A 25,011-nucleotide genomic window follows, 5' to 3' on the forward strand; every position below is an offset into this window, starting at 1 on the left:
CTAAGATACCATAAAGAATAGATGGTATCCAGATGATTGGTCGACAGTTAAAAGGTCAACAAGCAATATGTCAACACCAAATGGTCAACATGCATATGGTTGACGTGGTCAGAAGGTCAACGGGTTTAAATGGTCAACATGGCAATGGACGACATGAGTTTTTGGGGAATTTTTACCATTTTTCATACTTTACCATCCACGTGGACTACGATTAAGAATAGTAACCTGTGCCAAGCAAAGCAGAACCATGCGAGGGGATGTGGTGCACTAATTGGGGGTCCACTTGCTGGAATGGAAATTTTGATACCAAAAAACATAAAAAAATGTTTTTTTATGTGGCGAACCGCTTGCATGTCGACAATTTGGTGTCAATCTAGACATTGTCGAGCTTCTAACTGTCGACCCTTTGATCTATAATTGAATAGATGATAAAGAAGATATTCCTAAAACATTGCCTGTAAAAAGCATTTATACTGTAGCACTGTGAACACACCTTAAAAATGCTTCAGAATGCTTTGAACAAGGCTGTAACTGGGAGTGTGCAGAGTGTGCTCGACCCACAGTGCATATGCCATGTGGGAGAAGAACTGGCTACACCCCTCGCATCTACTGTGACCTGGCACCTGCCACAAACTCCAGATGCCACGACCAGTACCAGCGCTGCTGCTTCCCACTCTAATGTATGTAGAGCTACCGCTACATACATTGATTACAGCTGACAGTGCTGCAACTGCCTACCCATGTGTCCCTTCCCCTCCCGGCTCCACTGTCTCCAGCAGCATCAGTGACTTCCTGAAAGCTGCTCCATGGCCTGGCACAAGGAAGGTATTGCTGCATGGGTTTGTGGAAAGATGTTCTCACTTTACCTGGTGCATGAACCCGTAAGGCAGCAACTGCATCCTCTGCAAAGAAGAATTGGGTTGCGGGGTGGCCTGTGCTAAGTAATCATGGCTGTCCTGCTTCTACTGCAGTTTTCCTGGAGTGAGACTTCCCCTCTGATGGTTACATGCTCTGACAGTTTGTTGTACAGCTGCAACCTCACAGTGTAATTGTCTGTTTTTTCCTTCCATCCTAATTGTATCAGGATCATTACCCATGCAGCTGCAGTCACATCTCCCTTTCTCTGGTCTGATCACTGGTCTTCTTTCCCCACAACAATTTAATGTGTATAATGGGTACTACTGTGCATGTTACATGTATAAGGGGTACTGCTGTGTGCAGTGGCGTAACTAGAAATTTTTCTCCCCCAAGCCAAAAAATTCTCTGCCCGCCCCCATAACTGGCACTAGTAAAGCGATGAATCTGCATGTGCCAAAAGGGGCGTGGCTTTGTTTAAATGGGCACGGCTTCACATAAAGGGGCGTGGTATTGCAGGAAAAGACTACGTTATACCCCAGTTTTGCAACCTGCACGCCCAGACGGCCACCACAGGAAAGAAAAATAATCCAGATTCATGCCCCTTTCATTATTTGTAATTTTTCCTCCTTACAGTAAAGCCCAGTATACATTATGCAACATACTGCAATGGCCCTTAGACATTATGCCACACACAATATTGCACATGACACAATATGCACACACCATAATGCCTGTGACACATTGTGACAGGAATCGCAATGCCCGTTATACATTATGCTACACACTGCAATGCCCCTGATACATTATAGCACATACAATGCCTGTGACACATTATGACACACACCACAATGACCCTGAGACATTATACCACATACCACAATGCCCGTGATATAGAATACCACACACCGTAATGCCTGACACATTATCAATGTCCGTGATACATTATGCCACACACTGCAGTGACCCTGAGACATTATACCATAATGCCCGTGATTTAGTATACCACACACCGTAATGCCTGTGACACATACCGCAATGCCCGTTATACCCTATGCCACACACCGCAATGTCCGTGTTACATTATGCCACACTGCAATGCCCCTGAGACATTATACCACGTACTACAATGCCCCGTTATACAGTATTCCACACACCGTAATGCCTGTGACACATTATGCCACACACCGCAATGTCCGTGATACATTATGCCACACACCGCAATGCCCATTACACATTAAGTTCTACAGTAAGGCTTCTAATTACTTTTAAATTACCTGCTCGTTGCCAGGGGTTTCATGCTCTTGGTTCCATGCACAGTATCAGGGGTTTTCATGCTCAGGATGTCATGCTCGTTGCCAGGGGTTTCATGCACTGGGTGTCATGCTCATTGCCAGGGGTTTCATGCTCTTGGTTCCATGCATGGTGCCAGGGGTTTTCATGCTCAGGGTGTCATGCTCGTTGCCAGGGGTTTCATGCACTGGGTGTCATGCTCGTTGCCAAGGGTTTCATGCATTGGGTGTCATGCTCATTGCTAGGGGGTAATGCTTGTTGCTAGGGCTGTGCTCCCAGTGCCACATATGTACCCAGTGCTAGATATTCCCCCACAGTGCCAGGTACACACATGCCCCCAGTGCAAATATGCCCCCCCAAGTGCCAGGTACACATATACCCCCCAGTGCCACATATGCCCCCTCAGTGCCAGTTACAGCTCCCCTCCGCTCCCCCACTGTTTTGTGAAGGAGGGACACAGAGGGCACAGCGCGTGCCTCTCCTGTGTCCCTCCTGCGTCTCCAGCGTGTCTGTTAAATAAAGTGCCGGTTTGTGAGCCAATCAGAGCTTACGAATGGGCACTTCATTTAATAGACCCACCGGAGACACAGGAGGCACACAGTAGAGGCGCACGCTATGCCCTCTGTATCCCTCCTTCACAGTAGCGGCTAGGGCGCCAGCGGAGGGAAGGAGGGAGACAGCAGATTGACATGCGGACGGCTCGTCCGCATGTCAATCTGCTCTGCGCTATATCAGTGGTGGCACCCCCCGCAGCCCTGCACCTCCAAGCCACCGCGAGGGCTGCAGGGGCAGTAGTTACGCCACTGGCTGTGTGGTAAAATGTCTATAAGGGCTACTACTGTGCAGTGTAATGCCTATAAGGGGTACTACTGTGTGGTGTGATGTGTATAAGGGGTAATACTGAGCGGTGTAATGTAAATTGGTAGTATTATGTAGCCAGGCCTCTTCCCCATGAAGCCACACCCCTTTATTGTTTATGTCTGCCTGAGCAAAAAGTAAGTGCTAAGCATGATTTTTGACACAAAAAAATATGGACCCACCCACTGAGTCCATGTGACCTCATGATCAGGCGGCTCCCTAACATTCTAAGGCTAGAGTCCAGGGCATGGGACCCCTCCCCCCAGACGAAATCAGGCCAGATGCCCCAAATCATTACATTAGTGAAAATTTGCAATAAAAGTGTTACAAATGTTACATTGGTAAAAAATATCAGCTACTGTATGGTTTCAGAATGTTACATTAGTAAAAGCAAATAATTGGGGTGTTGAGAAGAGTTATATTGGTATAAAAATAAAATAAGTACTAAAAGCTTAAAGTGCTAGATAAAAGTGTTATAATATTTATAATATGATGTCTTAACCGGACCAGCCACATTAGCCCAACCGTCCCCCCAATAAAGTAATATGTAAGATAATTCAAAATGGCACCTGCCAGACATGAATTCCTACTTTATTAATAATAATAATAATAATATTAATTAATAATATTTTTTTTTATACAGCGCTCTATCTCCAATAGGACTCAAAGCTCTTAACAGATACAGAGCATAATATAGTACAGAAAATAATGAAGTACAGAACAGCTTTTCATAAAATACAGAAGCATGAAGATACTAAAGGGACATTATAGAAATGCTTGAGTAAACAGGGAAGTCTTGAGTCTACTTTTGAAGGATTCTATAGTTGGGGCCTCTCGCACTGTGCGGGGAAGTGAGTTCCATAGAGTCGGAGCCGCATGACTAAAAGCTCGACACCCAGATGAATTACAGTAGATTCTAGGTACTGCTAAAAGTCCTTCATCTACAGATCGCAGTAATCGAGTGGCAGTATGGGATCAGAGGCTGCTTAACGTATATTATAGCTGGTAAATTTGGGAATTAACTCCTATTTCTAGTACAGTATTGGGAGATCCAATGTAATCCCTGACACTGAATACAAATTTCTCATGAAACTTCCACTTAATTAGCCATTGCATTTACCTGTGCTAAATTAATTTATGTGATTTACTGTAAATGGCAAAATAAACCCAGCAAACAAGACTGGTGCAGGTAACATAGTGCCGAACATTTTAATACATTATGAAATACAATAGAAAGAGACGCTATTAAAAATTCTACATTTGTCAACCTCCTCTCAAAAATATTGTGAGATACATGACTGTGTATTATAACTATACAAGGGCTTGGCAGAAATTAGTCTTTACCGTTCTCAGGATAATTAAAGTCTGTAAATATAGTATTGGTACATTTGGATTCTTATACATATTTCCAATATTTGTTTCATCATGATTATTATTATTATTAGTATTATTTATTTATTTTTAACAATTTCCCAACAAAAATAATAAAATAACATTATTTTGGTAAAACAAAAAAATACCTTCTTTAATATTCCTTATATGTTAATACTGTTGACAATGCATTCGATGTATAGACAAAAAAAGATTATCTTTTGTGACATAATTCTGTGAATACAATGTTAAAGTTTGAAACCTGGGTATTACAATGTCATATTTGGTATTTTGAAATTTGCTAAAATTAAATAGAGAGAGTGCAATGTGTATTCAAAATGTAGAAGGGGCAGGAAATGTAAGAATATAACAGGAAAAAATGAACCTACCCATATGTAGTCCTTAATGTATAAAAATAAAATTAATATGATTGACATTTTTTCATATTTCTTTTTAAGGTCTTGGAACTGGAAATGTGTTCTATGTGTTCAGTGGAGATGGCATCAAAGTAATCCAGCCCGTAGAATGTGAATATCAGAGACATATTAAAACCACAGAAAAATTGTTTGGAACCCAGGTAAATTTAATTTTCAAAATTTGTACTGTTTACAGATATAAGCTTGAATAAAGAGATGCTGAAACTAAAAAATAAAAACTGCAGAAATTGATACTGATGTTAAAATGTGTTGGTTATGTGGCTTGTTTCTCAGTAATCAGTAGTCATTTTTGTGTAGGTCTTGAGTTTGTGAATTTAAATACAATTTGAAATTCCAATTTCAAATGTGTTGTTTGACACTTTTTGACATTTGTTAAAAATATTTTTTTTTCTTTGTGAAGTAGAGAAATAGATTTGTAATCATTTATTAAAGTCAAAAGTATGAGATGTTTGTCATATTTCTTATATTTCTGGCTAATAAATAAGTATAGATGTGTCCATTCATATTGTGCTTGCGTACACATCACGGCAGCGCTATGCCACGGGAGCTGGCATTCGGTTGCTCCCATGGGTCTGTAATGTTAATTCAAGGAAGTCCATACGCATGGCTCCTGCTGTGCCAGGATCTGAATGCGCAACGCAGCAACAAATTAAAAGGACACATCTGTAAATGTGTTTTTTTTTTTTTTTTTACTATCTGAGTTTCACAGTATATCCTGGTTCAAATAACTATATGATTTTTAATCAAATTTTGTGCATTACCCATTTTACATTCCAGGATATATATATATATATATATATATATATATATATATATATATATATATGTATTTATGCAAAATATAGCATTAATAGTACAGTCTCACAAAGCCTCGGTTATAAATCTGCAATACACCTTTGGTGTAGTAGTTCCCACTGAGATGTCTTATGCATTATTTAAATTAGCTGCTGATGCTGGTTGAAGCACTCTCTTGCTATTTCCATATAAACATTCAGACTAAGTAAGACACTTTGGGAGCTGGCATAACGTCTACTGTTGCATGATGTCACAGAATGTTTGCCAGCAGCTAAGTGAGAATGTTCTTGCCATTGCATCGGAAATTCATACTTTCTCTAATATTCATGAATATTGATAGCTGGCCAGAATATAATGTAATGTAGATATGCAAAAACAAGGTACATTTAGAAGAAACTTTAACAGTTGTAGACTGATGGAGCATTAATAATAATATGAGGCAAGATGTAATAGCGTCCGAGATTGCCGGAGGGGCGGGATGCTGGCTGATCTCAGACTTTTTTTTAAAAATGGCAGTCATTACAAGGCATGGTTTTGCCACTTCAAACAAGTCTGAGATCAGCCCGCATCACGCACTTTCACCAATCTCGGATGCTGTTATATCTCGCATATAGTTTGTATGTATCAAATGCTGGTAACCCATGGATGTGATGCAGGTCTTCAAAACTTTTGTGGTCTCTATTTGTATGAAATGGTCCGTTTACTTTGATTTTTTTTTTCAATTATTTTTTGCCTGAAAACATTTTATATAATTGATATTTCAATCAGTATCCGAGTACTCAGAACCTAAATCCCATGTGCAACATACAGTACGGTGTACCAAAGCCTATAATAACAGCTTGATGGCAGTGTAGCATTTTCATGGCCATATATTCATGTATCCATGCAGTCTCATGCTACTGTTGAACAACACAAGTCATATTAACAGACTATTAGTGAACTCAGGTTAGCAAGAGTTCAATAAAGTAAATGCAAATCTATTACTGCTCTGGTTTTTATCAATGCCTTCATGTCATTTTATTCAAATATGGGGGATCTCCCTATCTGATTCCTTTGTCACATGACATTACACTCAATTCCATACAGAGTGTCAGACAGATAGATTGTGTGAGTCAGCAATGGGCCTCACATCTCAGCCCTCCTCTCTTTACATGCACACTAACATATCCTTTACTCCTCACATAACTGCCTTTTATTTTCTCCGTCCACTTACAAGTAGGTCTTACCAAGTTCTCTGAAATTACCACTAGAAATCAATCTCTCTTCATCAAAGACTGTTATCATTTTTAAAATTAAAATCTTGACTAGACTGAGAGTCTATGATCTAGATCAGTGATTCTCAATTATTTAAGTAATTTGTGACCCTAACAATTGCAAAGCAATACATTTCTAATGATCACAATTGATATAAGAGATGTTTAGGAGCAATACTTGTGCTATAAATAACATAAATAAATAAATAAATAAATAACATAACTAAATGACACAAGTATACAATCAATTGCACATATATATTTCTCATATATTACAATTGATGAAAAATATAATATTGACAAATAACTATAGTCTGTATAGCCTTTATTTTATGGGGAGACAGGTATAGACCTTTTCATTGTTTCTAATTTTTATCAGACCCCTACTGTGATACATGGGGCTACATACCCTAGAATTCTGCTTTCTCTACTTGGCTGTCTAATTATTGCCTGGATGTCTTGCCCTGTCATTAGAGAAAATGTTTTAACTACTTCATAACACCACAGGGTGTACCCATGTTGAAAACCATTGCTCCATATTACTAACAACCTTTGCAGCTGGTCATTCCCAACTAACTTTAATATACTTATATCAATGATTATCACTTTTTCTTTACAATTTGTTTTCTGCCAACTTATTGTATTTCTTCCATTGACACGCTGTAAACCCTTATGAGGCAGTGACCTCACTTTTATAGCATTGTAATTGGAGCAGAGAGCAGGTGAAGAAGACAAAAATAACTTGGGCCCCAGCTTGTGGGGGAGGTATAGCCATGTCCTCATGGCCACACTTCCTTGCACCTTGCTCCAACAGATTTCTGGGTGGTCTTTAATTACTAATGCTTATTACAATATATTTGTTTGTTTATTGGAAGGTAATGTGCACTATACTGTAATTCTTTACAATAACCACATCTAAGGATTCTTACCAGGAGAGAATACATGTTAAGGTTTATAGTTTATAACATACAATCTATATAAAATTAAATGGGTGAGATAAAGCTGGAAATTATTAAATTATTTGTGAAAGTTATACGAGCAAAATAACACCTTGGTCACAGTTACAAGACCAATATAGAGTTCTACAGATTTGAAGAATGAGCTACATCCAACATGTGGCAACTTTTTCATTCTCTGAGCAAATTAAACTTTTATTGCCCATTTTCTCACTATTGTACTACATCATTTTTATTCATTTGGGAGTACTTACGAAGCCCATGATTCCTAGTGGACTTCATTGACTTACTGTCAAATTACCTTTGTAGAATTACAACCAAAATCCGAAGGAAACATTGCTTTTGTTGTTCCTATGAGAACTATTTTTGACTGTAATTTCAAAATGAAACTTTTAAAGCACAATGTAGCTCTGAATCAAATGTGTAGTAAATAAAAACCATATTATATATATACTTTTTCATTTCCTAACTCTTTATAACTGAATCAATGACAATACTGTACTGTGTCTGCTTTTAAAATGCTAATTTTCAGTTGAAAGTATGATTTTAAAACTTTTGCATTGACATAAAAATAATTTGAATGTAACCATATGGTTATATTAAATATTGCTTTAACATACCACTGCATCGCAAGAGAAGTATACACATATTTTTATTATACACATTTAATTATTGGGAATCATGGTTAACATTCTATTTAGAGTTACAGACTTGATGTGTGTCTTTCACACTCTTAAATGTATGGCTTGTTTGCATTTGTGACACATTTTATATATGCATCAGATGCAATTTCATTGAGGGATATTTATGTGCATTGCTCAGAGGGGAAAATCAACACTAAAACTATAGTAACCAGATTGCTTTAATTTTCTAACTTACAGTTGACAGATTGAAGTTAATTGCTGATTGGCTGCAATTATTTTAGTGCAGGTTTTCACCTTAAAGCAATGTTATCAAACTCACAATTAAGGTCATTTGCAAAATGTAAAACATACAAACGCGCAGAGATTTTAGTATCTGCATAACTTATCCTATTTGTCCTTCTATACTTTTACATTCGTGCTCTTGCATCCAAGTTTAGGGAAAATGTTCCAGAAATTCCTGCTCTTGTGGGTTTCTGGGCCAGCCTGGAAAGACTCATAAAAGGGATAAATAAATCACATTAATTTGACTACGCTATCACTCTGTGACCACTTCTATAATAATTTAAACTTTTACTTGTTGGTTTAGCCGACTTTATCAGTAAATCATGAGAGTATGGGGATTGACTTTATTACGTGTCCATTTTGTGGCTGATATGTCATGCATGCTCAAGTGTGTCTACTAGTTGCAGAAGTAATTCTTTTGTGGCTAAAATAAGGGTAATTTATGGGGAAATACCACTACACAGGGAACTCCCCCTCACCCAAAAATTAATCTTTACCCCTATGAATTCAGTGTCTTAATTTTGCAATTGGATGTTTTCATGAAGTCAACAAAGATCTTTATTTATACTCCCATGAGAATATGCAGATATGTATTTTAGGAGTTTTATTCTTAATCCCAAATTTTCTGTTTGTGTTGGTGTTTCAAAAATGACTATTTCTGGCAATAATGGGGGTAATTCTGAGTTGATCGCAGCAGGAACTTTGTTAGCAGTTGGGCAAAACCATGTGCAGTGCAGGGGGCAGATATAACATGTGCAGAGAGAGTTAGATTTGGGTGTGGTTAGTTCAATCTGCAATCTAAATTGCAGTGTAAAAATAAAGCAGCCAGTATTTACCCTGCACAGAAACAACATAACCCACCCAAATCTAACTCTCTCTGCAAATGTTATATCTGCTCCCCCCCCCCCTGCAGTGCACATGATTTTGCCCAACTGCTAAAAAATTTCCTGCTGCAATCAACTTGGAATTACCCCCAATATCTTTTTACCTGGACAGCATAAGGCAAAATACATTTCTTATTATATAGCTGCTGATGCTGTTGCTTTGTAACTACAGGGTAACAAAGTAAGATTTGTGTCTTAATAACTTACAATAATAATTTAACAAATATTGACGAGAAGGGGTGCACAAAAGTCACATACATTAACCAATCTAATTTATGTACTGTAGATACTGTATATTGCTATCCCTCATTAAGATTTAATGGTTACTAATATCCAATAAATAGCCAATTCCTAGAAAAAGGTATATTCTTATCACTGGTAGAGGAAAAGTATTCTCTTATGGGACACTCTTAAGAAGCAACTGATATAACTATTACTAAATGATTTATTAAAAGTGAATATTAAAACCTTATGTCAGTTTTTTATTATTATCCTCTAGCTCACATGCTCAGCAATTATTCAGTATCAACCTTGAACATTATTTAAATGCTGGATTGTGTTAATGATATCTTTTTAGGAACTCAGCCATCCCTGATGTTGTTATTCTGGAATGTTTGTATTTTCAAAATATTCCCAAATCTATGACTTTGTATACTGCATTTAGGGGCACAGTTATCAACATTATTTTTAATAAAATAATGTGAAAAAGGGTGTTTTCACACCCTTTTCACATTATTTTAGTATCACTCAATATATTAAAGGGCTTTTGAAGCAGTTTTTCGTGAACTACTTAATTTTAATTATTTTAGTAACCCACATCGCATTCCCCATACTTATAATGGGATGTGGCCAAATTTACAAAAACAGATTAGTTAAAAAGCACTGCAGTGTGCCCTCTGATAATAATGCCAACTCCAGCTGGCGAAATTACAGGGCAGCACTGCAATATGCAGCCTTTTGCCCAGCTTTCTCTGCCTCTGGCAGAGAAAGCTGTGTGGGGCCTGACCAGTCCCCACACAGATATGATCACCTTTTTAAAAAAAAAGTTAGAAAAAGACATTCTTACCACCGGGGATCAGTGAGCACTGTCAGGCACTGGGTCCTCCATGTGCTGCACTGTGACCCCTGTGCAGTAAGGTGATGCTGCAAAGTGGCAGCTCACTTTACAGCACCGGGGGTCACACACAGCAGCAGGATCCAGCTCCAAGTAGCCTCCTGGAACAGTGGACACCAGCTCCTGGGACTGGTAAGTATAAATCCCAGGAGGTCTCTGTTGTGGTGCAAGGTTAGTCGCGATGGGGGGAATCCCGGCGGCGGTGGTAGCAATGATGTTGGCGCATGCGCAGCAGGACATCAAGATATTTTTTTTATGAAAAATACCCCGATGATACTGTGGAGAGGCATAGCAGGGACAGAGTTTGCTCAGAAGCTCTGTTCCTGCATGCGATAATTGTTATATCCATGCAATGTACTCAATTATCGCATTGAGAGTTTGCCCGATATCATCACCTGTCATCCACATCATAAGATGCAGATGGTGATAAATCAATCTCTTATACTGTAACAGGGTTCCTAAACATCACACAGTAATTATGTAATGTACGTGACTAACTGATGTAAGACTATTGTGATATTTAATATGTATTTTATTTGCTTTTCTCTAGGATGAAGTTTGTCCAAAGATAGAAGGACAAGAAACTCAAAGCTGTGTTTGGGCATCTGCTGTTAACGTCAAGGACAAATTCATATATGTGGCTCAACCTAAACTAAACAGGGTTCTCCTTGTTGATGTTCAGGCTCAAAAAGTTGTTCAGGTATTATGCAATACTTTGTTTTTCCTTCATATCAATTTTGTGACTGACATTAAAATGTAAAAATTAATTTTTCAATTTAAGTGTTTAAGAATAATTTGACTTGCATTTTACTGTTGAAAATTACAGTACTAATTGTTGGTAACCATGAATATCTGGTAGAGGTGATACTTTCATAAATATATCTAATCCCTTTATCAGTATAACATACCAAAAAACAAATCCATCTACTCTGACCAACAAATAGCACTGTCTTCATTTTAGTATTTTACGCATTTGCAGCTAATTGTAACAGCATCTGAGTTCCAGAGATGCAGGACTTTTGTGCAAGTCTGCCTGTTTTTTTTTTTTTTTAAAAGCACCAATCATTTACAAGGCAAAGCCAGGTTGGTTTTGATTCGCACAAAAGTACTTTACCTCCGGAACATGTAAGCTATTACATTTAGCTGCTGGTTCATCCTTAACATCCTTAACTAATTAGTTACTTTTATCATTGAAGTGAATGGGGTTAACTGTGAATCAGGTTCAGTGTGACATACTGTAACATCAGCACCATAATGAATCTCAAAATATGAATTAAATTCTACTTGATCTATAGTGAAGAATAAACTGTCAGGCCATTAAGTTGTATTTATTAGAACACTAACTATCAGGTGTGGAGAAAAGGTTTAATGTATGTAATATACTTACATGTAATGTAATGTAACTACAGTGTTCTACACAAACCACTGTACAGAAATTTATAGAAAATTCTTAAAATGGAAAAATCCCTTAAAAAGTGATTTAATGGAGATATCTTGATGGTTAATTTTAAATGTTACAAGATTTCAGCTTACTGAAGTTTCCACATATGGACCTGTTAATGGAAAGAATGGTAAAGATTAAGCTTTTACAGTAATTAGAATATATTTTATTACATTTGATATTCGTTCAACATTTTATGATACATTTCAAACTAGTGCATATCAAACTAGTTAATGCTGTGAGTTGTTGCATACAGGTTGAAGGGTTTATTTACTAAAGTGTGGGTTTATAGAAGTGAAGATGTTGCTCATTGCATCCAGTCAGATTCTAGCTTTTATCTTCTAGAATGTGCTAGATAAATGATAAGAAGAATCTGACTGGTTGCTATGGGCAATATCTCCACTTCTATAAACCCACAATTTAGTAAATATACCCCTGATTCTCCCATATCCAAAATGCTTGGGACCAGCTGTTTTTTGAATATCGGATTTTTTTCATATTTTGGAATATTTGCATACCAGATATATTGGGGATGGACCCTAAGTCTAAACACAGAATGCATTTATGTTTCATATGCCGCACACCTTATACACACTGCCTGAAGATAATTTTATACCAAATTTATATTAATTTTGTGCATTAAACAAAGTTTGTGTACACTGAAGAATAAGAAATCAAAGGTTTAACTTTCTCAGCTATGCTCAAAAAATGTTGTATTTCAGAATGTTCCGTATTTCTGAATTTTGGATATAGGAGACTGAACCTGTACTAACATTTGGCGCGGAATGTAATGAACTCTGAGTCTAGCAGGTGTGCGGGATGCCGGCCGAACTCAAACATTTTTTTAAAGGGGCGATCATGTACATTGTTAAACCATGCCTTGTACATGATTGCCCCTTTAAAAATTGTGAGTTCAGCCGGCATCCCGCACAGCCGCCGTACTTGGAGATCATTACATCATGGACCCGGTTTTGCACCATTGTATCTTTAATTTTTCCTAATCACTAAACAATGTTGTGCTCTACCGTAAGTTACTATTGAAATGAAATGATAACTGGGGAGTGACCACATTGTGCTACCAAACATAAGTTGATCTAGTCTGCAATAACCAAATACTGTATTCACAGTTTTTTATCTACTTCCCACTGCATTCTTTATTAAAAACAGGGAAAGTTACAATATATGTCAGTTCTGAAGATAATTAAAATACAGCTGTGATCTTGTGAAGGTATTTTCCTTCATACTGAATACTTCCTTTGAGTACACCCATTCTTTGTTAGCCACCATAAGACAAAGATGGCAAATAATAAAGATCAATAGCTTACATTTGGTTACATAGAAAATATTATGAAGTCTTTTATATTAGGTATCATGTAGTTTCGGTTTATTGGTTCTTTAACAACACACAGGAATACTATATGTGCATACAGAGGTACAGTGGTCATGGTCCAGTGTTTGCTAGTTGAAAGGGAGTTAGAGTAATTATAGGCATTTCACAAATAGGTTGCAACCTCTCAACCACACTTTGAGTAAATCCCTCTGATCCTAACAAGAGCATGTGTGTGGGTGTGTAGTGTGGGAGATGGCGCTACCTAAAAAGTAATCATCTTAGATCTAAAACTTTTAAATATGGATATATTCAAAAGATAGCCAAAATATACTTATCCAAAGGACTTCTTCTGCTTCCTTCACAAAGAAATTTTAATGGATTTTATCCTCTTAGTTGTTGGTCATCATCATACGTACATGAAAGAAAAAAGGATTTTTACAATGTGTAGTATGTATGCAGAGGACAGAATGAAAGCAGATCAGTATACACTCTTTAGACATGTGAAAAAGTAGGAGTGTACCAAAAACTCAATCGTAAGGGATGACCCCTATAAAGGTATCTTTAAGTAATAGACAATCTACAGTGTGGAGGTGGCACACCTCACAATGTGAAGTGAGGATGTCAAATGTATAAATGTTTCTTTATATCTGTATTGTGGTATATCTGCGTACCAGTACTCATGATAGTATGTGTGTTGTCATTCATATAATGGTTTCTTTAGTCAGATGGTAAAGAGTTTATCTTGGTTTCAAACAAGATATTTATTAATACAAATGAGACATATAATTAAAACATATAATATAAATGTGACTAAACCCTATACGTGTCTAGTGGATGCTATGACACCCCAGGTATTGGTGAGTTTTTGGTATGCTCCTACATCTTCGCATGTCTAAAGAAAATATACTGATCTGTTTCTGTTTGTTCTCTGCATATATAAAACACATTGCAAAAATTCCTTTTTGCTTTCATATATATATGATGATGAGCAACAACTAAGAATGTAAGCTCTCACGGGCAGGGCTCTCAACCCTCATGTGCTTACCCTTCTCTCACTTATACCATCTTTGATGGCACCAAATCCTGTGTTTTTCTGTCAGCTTGAACTTATAATACAGTACTTATGTCAGTGTCGTCTGCTGATGTACTGTAGCTATGTTTAATTACCCTGTACTTGTCCTATATTGTTTTCAACTGTAAGTCAATATTTTCTGCTTTGAATATATGTTTACTACATATTTAAATGTTTTTGTCCCTAAGATGACTTTTTAGGTATCGCCATCTCCCACACTATGCACCCACATGGTCCAGTGTTTGTCTTCCATTTGAATGAGGTGATTATATAGAGCGGAGGTGCGACCCTCCAGGTGTTCTGAAACTACACATTCCAGCATGCTCTGCCACAGTTTTGCAGTTGGAAAATGCTAGAACTGTGGCAGTGCATGCTGGGATTTGTAGTTCCATGACAGCTGGAGGGCCGTGTGTTAAGCACTCCTGCAGTTTGCTATAAACTATGCAGAGCTTTAAAGAGTAATCATATCTCACTATTTTTAAGTAAAGTTAGGTTTTCTCTAAGTTCATAATAGTCCTTCTGCTGTTAATGTACATCTGTACATCAATGTGGCTGATTTTTTAAAATTAAATCGTTAATCTGATGTCATTTGACCTGAAAGGTTAGCTTTGTTTTGCTTATAACTGCAACTTACAGATATTTCATTTTGGATGTCCAAATCTTTTTTCATCAAGGAGACTTCAGACTATATTTCAGCATTACTCCAGCTCATTCTAAACTGATTTGAAGTCTGAAGTTATAGGCCTGTAGAAATAAATGAACTTATATCAGGGGCATCTGTGGTGTTCAGTGTTTGGGAAATTGCATATGCTTGTTAATGCCTGTGTTTTATTACAAGTTGTAACAAGTTTTGAGTGTGGCTATCCATCACATTTTTTTTGCTGCTGAAATCAATATTGAACACTGTAAATTAATGCAATACATGTGATATTTTATTCAGGCTCTATTGATTAGAACTGATGTCAACTATCTGGTTCCCAAATTTGGCACATGTCAATATCTACTTGCTCCAGTTGCTTTTTAATTAATCTTGCTATGATTTTATAAAATTTAGTACATTCTCTGTGTGTTGGAAAAGTCATTCAGAATGTTATTTTTCTTTATGTGTAGAACATTATCCAATTTAACTGCACTTGATAAATATATTAAATGTTTTTTGGAACATTTTAATTCTATAAAATTTACAGCACTATAAACAATGTTGTTTAAAAATGTCTATAAATGTTCAGAGATTTATTGGGGGGAATTCAAATTTGGAAAATTCGGTTGGGTGTCTGTTTTTTCCTGTTTATTAGATAGGAAAAAACAGACACTAAACTGACTTTTCAAACAATTGAATACCCCCCAATATATCTATTGTTTATCAACATAGTCATAGAATGAAGAGAAAACTATGTACACATTACAGGTTATGACCACAAACCCAAATGAGATATTCTAAAGATGTTTCTGCTAGTCTCATAATTGTGTCAGATTAACACTTAAACTGCGGCTATATTGAAAAGACTTCTCACTAAGGGCATTTTTTTTTTAATTTTATGAAAAATACATATTTCTGCATGTGTATAAAAAATATATCCACATAAATCCATATACAGTACAGACATGTCCATAAACACTTGCGACTCCTTTACATTTACAAAGGTGAAATAGGGGAGTAGTGGGTAAAGCTAAGTACTGTATATAAAAGGTGTGTACTTTTTTTTTCTCAATAAACTTTTTTTTTTAAACACATTTTATTAGAAGGATCACAAAATTGTTACATCAATAACAGAACATACCAGGCAAAGTGGGCAATCGATGTACAAATGTAACTACATTAAGTTGTGACATCAACTGAATGGATCCTCTTTTTTTTTTTTTATTAAAGTTAAGGCAATTGAAATGGGTAACTCTCGGCAACGGAGTGGCCGTCCGTCAAAGAGAGTTGACAGTAGAAATTAGAAGAAAATAATACTCAGAGAGAGAATAGGAGGGGTCAGAAAAATAGAGGAGATAGAACAAGTCCAGTCAGAAAAGGAAAGAAAGGGAGTAGAAAGGGGTGGAGGGGTGGTCTCCAGAGACTAGAAGTAGGTAGAGCTGTGATGTACGGTGTCAAGTTGTAAATGGGGAGGGAGCCTGTTGTAAGGTTAGCAATGGAGACCATACTTTATCAAATTGTTTCGAGGTGTTACTCATAACAGCGGTCATGTATTCCATTTTATGTACATACCAAATTCGGGAGATTATTACCGGCATTGGGGAGGGAGTCGGGCTCTTCCAGTCTGTGGCTATTTGGCATGTCATTGCCGAAACTACATGTCGAAATAGCTTGTTTTGGTGTCTGTTAAGTGTAGGGAGGGTCATAGGGAGCAGAAAATATTGGGGGTCAGAAGAGATGGAGGTGTCAAATAAGCGCGAGAGCAAGGTGATAAGCTCACCCCAAATGTTAAAAATTTTTGGGCAGGTCCACCATATATGTAAGAACGAGCCAACGTCTGCACAACCTCTCCAGCATCTATCCGGAGCGTCGGGAAACATTGTGCGTAGACGGGAAGGGACATAATACCAGCGATAAAGTAATTTGTAGATATTTTCTTTTATTCTTACACATATGGAACTGGAGACTGCATTATCCCAGATATCCACCCAGTCTTCATTGTCTATAGTGAATCCCAGCTCTTTTTCCCATGCCAACTCGTGAGGGGCCCGGGGTGGGGTAGGGTGGTCGCTTAGTAAAGCATAAATATCTGAAATGAGGCCCTTAGTGTTGGTACGTTTCCAGCTAATGTATTCGAAGGGGGATAATTGTCTGTGGAGAAGGGTAGTGGTAATGGTGGAGTAAAAATGTCTAATTTGTAGATAGCGAAAGAAGTCTGAAGGAGGGATTACTGTTCCTTTTTGAATATCTGCAAATTGTGGGAAGGTAGCGTTAGTAGTGATGTCATTAACATATACTGTAGCATACCGCTCGAGCGCCAGGATATATACGAGGCTCTACACGTACCCGGGGGGAAGGCTGGATTATGAAATAACGGAATTAGCGGGGATGGGTATGGGGCCAAAGTGAACCGTTTGTTTGCCAGGTCCCATGTCGCTAATGAGCTACTTACCACAGGATGTGAGAGGGTCGTACGGGGGCGCTGGTTCCGGCGGAGCCATAGTAGGGAGGATAGTGTAGCTAGACCCATCTCCTCTGTCTCAATCCCCACCCACACCTTCCCCGTCCCGTTCTTGTTGCACCATTGTGCACATTGGGAGAGTTGCGCAGCATAGAAGTATTTCCTAAAGTCCGGGATACCCAGCCCCCCGCCTCTGGAAGGGCGCTGAAGCAGTTTAAGTCTGACGCGGGGGCGTTTATGGTTCCAGATAAACAAGGAGTATTGGCATTGCAGAGTCTTAAAGACGTAGGTAGGAACATAAATAGGGAGAGTCTGAAACAAATATAGAAGTCGGGGGAGCACACTCATCTTGACAGAATTTATTCTGCCTATCCATGAGATGAAGTAGTTGGACCATTCCAACAAATCTTCCTTGATTTTCTGTAATAGGCATGGGTAATTTGCTTGGAAAAGTTGGTGGTGATGATGGGTCAAGTACGTACCGAGGTATTTGATTTTCTTTGCATACCAGTTACAGGGTAGGATAGTTTGTGGGTCTTGTTTGAGAGCTGGTGGGATATGAAAGTTAAGGACCTCTGTTTTGTTAACGTTAATTTTATAACCGGAATACTGTGAATATGAGCGAATCTCAGTTAAAAGAGAGGGGAGGGACTGGGCTGGATTTGTGAGGGAAATCAGGACATCATCAGCATATAATGCTATCTTGTGCTCGGATAGGCCTGTGAATACTCCGTGGATAGTGGTGTTATTACGGATCTTTGCTGCAAAGGGCTCCATGACTAGTGCGAAAATTAAAGGGGAGAGGGGGCATCCCTGCCTGGTGCCATTGGCAATCCCAAAACTGGCGGAGGAAACACCGTTAACCAAAACCTGGGCTGATGGGGAGTGGTAGAGTGCTTTAATCCCCTCTAGAAATTTTCCAGAGAATCCCATTCTGCCAAGGACTGCGAAGGCAAAAGACCACGAAATGCGGTCGAAAGCCTTTTCCGCGTCGAGAGCCAGAATGATAGAGGGAGACTTCCGCTTTTGAATAGAATAAATTAGGTCTATAGCCCTCCTAGTGTTATCAGACGCCTGGCGTCCAGGAATGAAGCCGACCTGGTCCGGATGAACCAGACGGGGCATCAGGGGAGCCAGGCGGTTGGCTAATATTTTCGCATATATCTTCAGATCGACATTCAATAGTGAGATTGGTCTATAATTTGAGCAACTAGTCGGGTCTTTGTCAGGCTTTGGGATTACCACAATGTCGGCCCGGGTCGTCTCCGGCAGAAAGGAGGCTCCCTCAAGAATATCGTTAAATAAAGAGGATAGATGTGGGGCCAGCTCTTTCGCAAACAGTTTATAGTATTGGGCTGTGAAACCATCCGGTCCCGGAGTGGCCGACGAACGCATGGAGCGTATAGCGGCTATTGTCTCCTCATCCGAGATCCGACTATTAAGGGCGTCTAACTGAGTATCCAAAAGGGCTGGGAGGGGGGTATCAGACAAATATGAGTGTACTCCTCCAACCCCGTCAGGAGACAAAGGGGGCGGGTCAGACAAGTTATAGAGGGAGCTATAGAACAAGCGGAAATCTTCAGTCATCACTTCAGGGTCATATGTGTAGGTTCCCCTTTGTGGCGAGTACAACTTATCTATTGCGCCCAGCGCCTGTTTACGACGTAGTTTGTTGGCCAGTAGGGAGTCTATTTTATCCATTTTATCATAGAAGCGTTGCTGTAGCTTCCGAAGGATTAGTTCTGCACGGTTAGAAAGAATGGTATTAAGTTGTCCCCGGAGGGAATCAATCTGAGAGAGCAGGGAAGCGTCGGGGGATGCTTTATGTCTAGTTAGTAAGGAGGCTATTTCTGATTCGAGTGAGGTAATCTCCTGTGCAGCTTTTTTCCTAATTGCTGACGCTTTCGCCAGCAAAGCGCCGCGAATCATGGCCTTGTGAGCTTCCCACAGGACACTAAGCGAGATGTCAGGAGATATATTTTCGGTGAAGTAATGTGTAATTGCTAGTCGAATTTCCTCCAGTGCAGAAGGGTGTTGCAAAAGCGTATCATCAAGACGCCATTTATATTTCCTACGAGGTGAGCGGTATATATCTATGAGAAGGTAGACTCCAGCATGGTCCGTCCACGCCAGTGGCGTGATACCCGCGTCAGAAATCAGTGGCAGAAGGGCAGAGGAGATGTGGATCATATCGATCCTGGAATAGTGTTGGTGTGGAGCCGAGAAATGGGTGAAATCTTTGGTGTGGGGGTGCTGGGATCTCCAGGTGTCACAGAGGCCGTGTTTTTTAAGGTGGTAGTGAGGGTGCGGGAGGCCCGAGGCAGGGATGTCGTGGCAGCGTGAGGTGGAGGGCCGGATCTATCTAACAACGGGTCGATGATGGTATTAAAGTCACCACCCATGATAATCCTTCCCTGTGCTTCTCGGGACAGGCGTTTAGACAGAGAGTCAAAAAACAGAGATTGGTCTTGGTTGGTAGCGTAAGTGGAGACCAAAGTGAGGGCCACTGAGCGGAGGGTACCCATCACCATAAGGAACCGTCCGTCTGGGTCTGTCACAGTCCTAGAGTGGATAAACGGAATATTACGGTGAATTAGAATGGCTACACCATGTTTTTTACGGTCTGCCGAGGCAAAATAGGACTGGGAGAACCATTTACCCTTAAGCTGAGTATGGGAACCAGTGAGATGTGTTTCCTGAAGAAAGGCTATGTCGACTTTCTCTCGCCTGCAGGCGCTCAGAAACACTGTACGCTTCCTAGGGGAGTTCAGGCCCTTTACATTGACCGAAAATATTTTAAGAGACATGGCTATTCACATTAGGGCGTACAACATATTGCAAAACATGGTCAGATAAAGTATTGTTTGAGCCAGGAGGAGGCCACCCCTCGGGACAGAGAGAGAGAAGGAACGGGAGGGTCGGACAGAAGCCACAAGAAAAGAGAGAAGGGGAAAAACATTGAGGAAAAAAAACCCAAACGGGGAAAAATCCCTGAAATTGTGGGTCCCCTTCGGGGACCGCAGGAAGAGAAAACTGCATAAGTAACATTGTATACAACAGAAAGGGAGTGTGGGGGGGTAGCTGAGGTACCATGTGAGAGAGGGTAGACTACCCGGACCACAAGGGTTGAGAGTGGTCGTGGCCACTATACAGCTGTAAAGAGCATAATATAATATAGAACATATAACATGTACCATGTAGGACTGTGTCCAGACAATTAAAAAAAAAAAAAAAAGGGGAGGGGGAGGGGGGGATACCACAGGAGTACAAAGTAATATAACTTAACTGTAACAACAATAACAGAAAATAGTTACGACATTGGATTTTGGACAGAGGTCGAATCCTCCGCAGCCGTTGCTCATTACGAGGCACGGAGGCGCTGCTCCGACATTTTGAGGGCAACCACTGTGGGGGGTCCCCCCAGGTCAGGGAGGATCCTTGTCCACATTGCCCTGGCGGGTCACCCTTGTCCAGTCAGGAAGGGGAGACTGAGGGTGTGGCGATTTAGATGATGAGGTCGCCAAGTCGACTGCAGATGATACTGGGAGGAGGTCTAGCTTTGCCAGCAATTCCTGTCCTTGGGTCAAAGTTTTGACAGAGTGAACAGAGTTGTTAACTGAAACAAAAAGTTGAAAGGGGAATCCCCATCTATATCTTATCTGATGTTGTCGCAGGACCCGGGTGACCGATTGGAGGTCCCGTCGTTTTTGGATAGTGGAGGGAGCCAGATCCTGAAAGATTTGTAACTGCATACCTTTAAACAGGATCTCGGGAGTCCCGGACAGAGGACAGGATTTTCTCTTTTGAACGGAAATAATGGAAACGGACAATAACATCCCTGGGCGGTTGAGCGGGAGAGGGTTTTGCACGAAGTGCTCTATGAGCCCTATCGCAGAGACACTCTTCGTCTGTGAGATCTGATACGAGGTGTCTAAAGAATTCTCTCAGGAATGACGGCAGTGATGGGCTGAGGACCGATTCCGGAACATTGCGTATTCGTAAGTTGTTCCTGCGCGAGCGATTTTCTTGGTCCTCCTGTCGCTCTTTGAGAGTCTCCATTTCTTCGTGCAACCTAATGAGCTCTCTGTCAAGGCGGTGTTGGGAGCGGCAGAGATCATCAGTCTTTGTTTCCAATGCATCCGTTCGGTTACCGAGAGCAGTTAGGTCCGATTTAAATTCTGCAATAGCGTTAGAGAGTTCCTGTTTGAACGCGGACTGCACTCTCTCCAGTGGGCTCGTCATTACCGCCTGAATCTGGGGGTCGATACCCGCTTCTGAAGAGCACGGAGAGGGAGGGGAGTTTGTGGTCATGTTGGGGTTCTGCGGGCCCTTTAACTTTGAGCCAAAGAAGTTAGTCGGGGCTTGCGTTACTTTCTTGTTTTTGGACATAATGGCACATATAAAAAAGGGGGAAAGGAGTGGGGGGGGGGGAAGAAAAAAAAAAGGGAAGAAAAAATTATTAAAGAAAGGACACAGTCCGTAGCTTGTATAGTGGGCGAGCGGCCCAGGCAGGTCAGGTTGCTGATTTACGGCTCCATCCCGGGCTCCTATGGGGGTGGGGAAGCAAGTATTTCAGGCTTTAGGTAGCTCGAGGGCGGAGGGGGGAGCTGCAGCAAATTCGTAGAGAGTAACCGAGGTCCAAATTGTGAGTTTTTCCAGGCTTCAGTTTGTGTAGATCAAGTAGCTAACAGCAGCGGTCACCACAGGGGGGCGGATTGTCAGCTTCAGGTACACCAACTAAGGAGTCGGGAGGAAGGTGCCAAAGAGTATTATATATAAAGTCCAGCTACATAATTATGGCACGCGTAGTATGTTATTATATTGTATTATATCATCATGAGAGTGATTTGAGGTTATGTGGATCTGTGTGTCACAATAATGGAGCCGTAACTCTTTCAGGTGCTATCCCTGCAGCTGGGGTGAGTCGCAGTCCAACCTCTCATCCAGTGGCCCAGGTACACATGGTGGGTATTAGAGCATTTTTATGGTCGTCTCAGCTATGGGCGGTAGTGCGAGCAGGTTCTGTAATCTTGCAGGGGCGAGGAAAGTATGATGCAATGCAGCTTTACCTTTACTCCGGCCAATTGCCAGGCAGCAAGATGGCGGCTTTAGATTCCTGTCCCAGGCCTTAGTGGAAGGGAGAGGGGAGTCCCTCTAGATTCGGTTGTGATATTAGTGGGTCTGATCCCCGCTGTCACAGCCTCCCTCGCCGGGTCTGGTGTCTGCAATGAGGCTGATTACAGCAGCAGCAGCAGTCACGGACAGACCGAGCGGCACAGCCGCGGTTCCGCTCTCCCGCGCTGTCCGGTCACCCAAGGGGGTCGTGATCAGCTCCGGGGGAGTCCTCCGGCCCAGTCGGCTCACTGCAGGTGAAGAGATCGCACCACGGGGAAGCTGTCCAGTGACCCCGATCCACCACTGCGGCCCCGCTCGCAATCTCTGCACCACTCCGGCTCCGCCGGGTGGGTAGGCTGCAACCCGCACGGGTCTCAGGGGCACCTGCCGGCTCCACAGCCCACCGCTCCACCATCAACAGGAGCTCGACAGCAGGGTCCTCAATACAGCTAGTGTGCGGAGATTCCCTCGGCAGAGGAACAGTTCGGGGGGTGAGCTGATGGTATGGCTACCCCGGGCTTATGTGCGGCAGCGGCACGATCAGGCATCCTCACGGAGGGTGTAGGGGCTTCAGCAGCAGGTAGCCATCCAGTAGCAGGGGGACAGTGCCAGCGGTGGTCCCGTCAGAGGTGCCGCGACGAGCGGCCGGAAATTCGGGGTCTCCGGTTCTCCCTCTCGGCAGGTTCAAAAATTGAGGCCCCGGTCTTGGGGTGTAGGTAGGCCACAACCCGCAGGAGCGTTTTCCAACACTCCCCGGCTCCGCGGCACTGACCTGTCCACAGCGGGAGGTAGGCAAGGGTAAGAGGGAGGTGAATGGGACAAAAGGGCTGGTAAGAAGGGGCAGGGAGAGTGTTTATTTGGGCAAAAAGACAGGATATTGGGGACTCCGCCGTCAACCTCCCCCGCCGCCAGGCTACCTCTGGGTACCTGTGTATCACTGTGGTTGTAGGGGCTCCTCGGGGTGCTCTCCGGTCACACTATCATCTGCGGTGTCTGCCGGCAGGATGGAGCGCTGCCAGGGGAGTCCGCCGTGGTGTGCGCGCCACGGAGCCCGCCGTCCGGCCGCACCCGAAACTCCAGGTCCCTGCTTCCAGAGATCGTCTAGGCCGCAGACTGCAGGGTGAAGCGGCTGCTTCCGCCGGTTCGGCGGCCGTATGGAGCACACGTCCAGGGCAGGGGGACAATCAAAAGAGCACACTGGGATGGAAGGGGAGCTGTAATTGCCGCAAATAGGAGGTAAATGTCACCGTTTTACAGAGGAGCACTACCCGAGCACGTCCTCCTCTCAGCCTGCCAAGCCACGCCCCCCTCAATAAACTTTTTATTGAGACATCATTAGTATCACACTACATAATAAAGATGTACAGTTAGTGTAAAATATAATAACACACAGGGCTTATAGCTAGGGGTTGTACAGCAAATTCACATATGTCAAACCACAAAAACTTTTGCATTATAATTGAGTAGTCTGTCAATACACTGATGGTATTATACATCACAGACGTATCTATAAGGGGAGCAGCCACAATTGTCTGTTCCTAAACCAAAGATATAGGTTGGTCCTGCGCAGCCAGCCTAGTTAAGTACCACGTAGTGTTCTTGAGGCTGTTATAAATGTGTGTCCGTGTAGTGAGGGGCAGAGTGGGGATATAAGATTCCCAGAGATTGAAAAACCTGTCTACTTGTTTACCTTTATCAACAATAGCCTCCACCCAGTCCATTCTGAATATATGGTGTAGTTTACTCAAAAATAATGGTATCTGTGGTGGCGTACTATCTATCCACCCCTGTAGAATCGTTTTTTCCCGGCCGCACTAAGGGCTATCAGTAGTTTTTTACATTCCGATGGCATGCGAAGAGTGGGATCGATGATACCCAGAATTGCCCATTCGGGGGTAAAGGGCACATAGGTTATTAAATTGGCCTCCGCATATCTCCTAATGAGATGCCAAAAATATTGTACAATTGGGCATGCCCACAAACAATGATATGTGTCAGCCTCACTCTGGTGGCATCTTGGGCAAGAGTGTGTTTCCGAAGTTCCCATATGGTAGCGTCATAACGGGGATAGATAAGTGTTATGATACACATTAAGAAATAATTCAGTGTACATGCTTGGTGGGAGGACCTTTCGGGAGTATAGTAGTGCTTTTTCCATTGTTAGTATGGTCAGTCCAGGAAAGTGAGCCAACCATTTGGACATGCCACCT

General features: G+C 41.3%; 1 protein-coding gene across 2 annotated transcripts in view; it reads left to right on the top strand.

Moving 5' to 3' along the window:
* Window positions 1-25,011, top strand: part of FSTL5 (follistatin like 5) — a 1,009,581-nt gene that overhangs the window by 903,943 nt on the left and 80,627 nt on the right. For both annotated transcript variants that reach the window (XM_063920448.1, XM_063920449.1), the window contains 2 exons: window positions 4,836-4,954; window positions 11,293-11,442. In XM_063920448.1, the coding sequence (XP_063776518.1) occupies window positions 4,836-4,954; window positions 11,293-11,442 (269 nt within the window). The remainder of the gene's footprint in view (window positions 1-4,835; window positions 4,955-11,292; window positions 11,443-25,011) is intronic.

Source organism: Pseudophryne corroboree, chromosome 1, assembly GCF_028390025.1.
Source record: "Pseudophryne corroboree isolate aPseCor3 chromosome 1, aPseCor3.hap2, whole genome shotgun sequence".
Classification (NCBI taxonomy): domain Eukaryota; kingdom Metazoa; phylum Chordata; class Amphibia; order Anura; family Myobatrachidae; genus Pseudophryne; species Pseudophryne corroboree.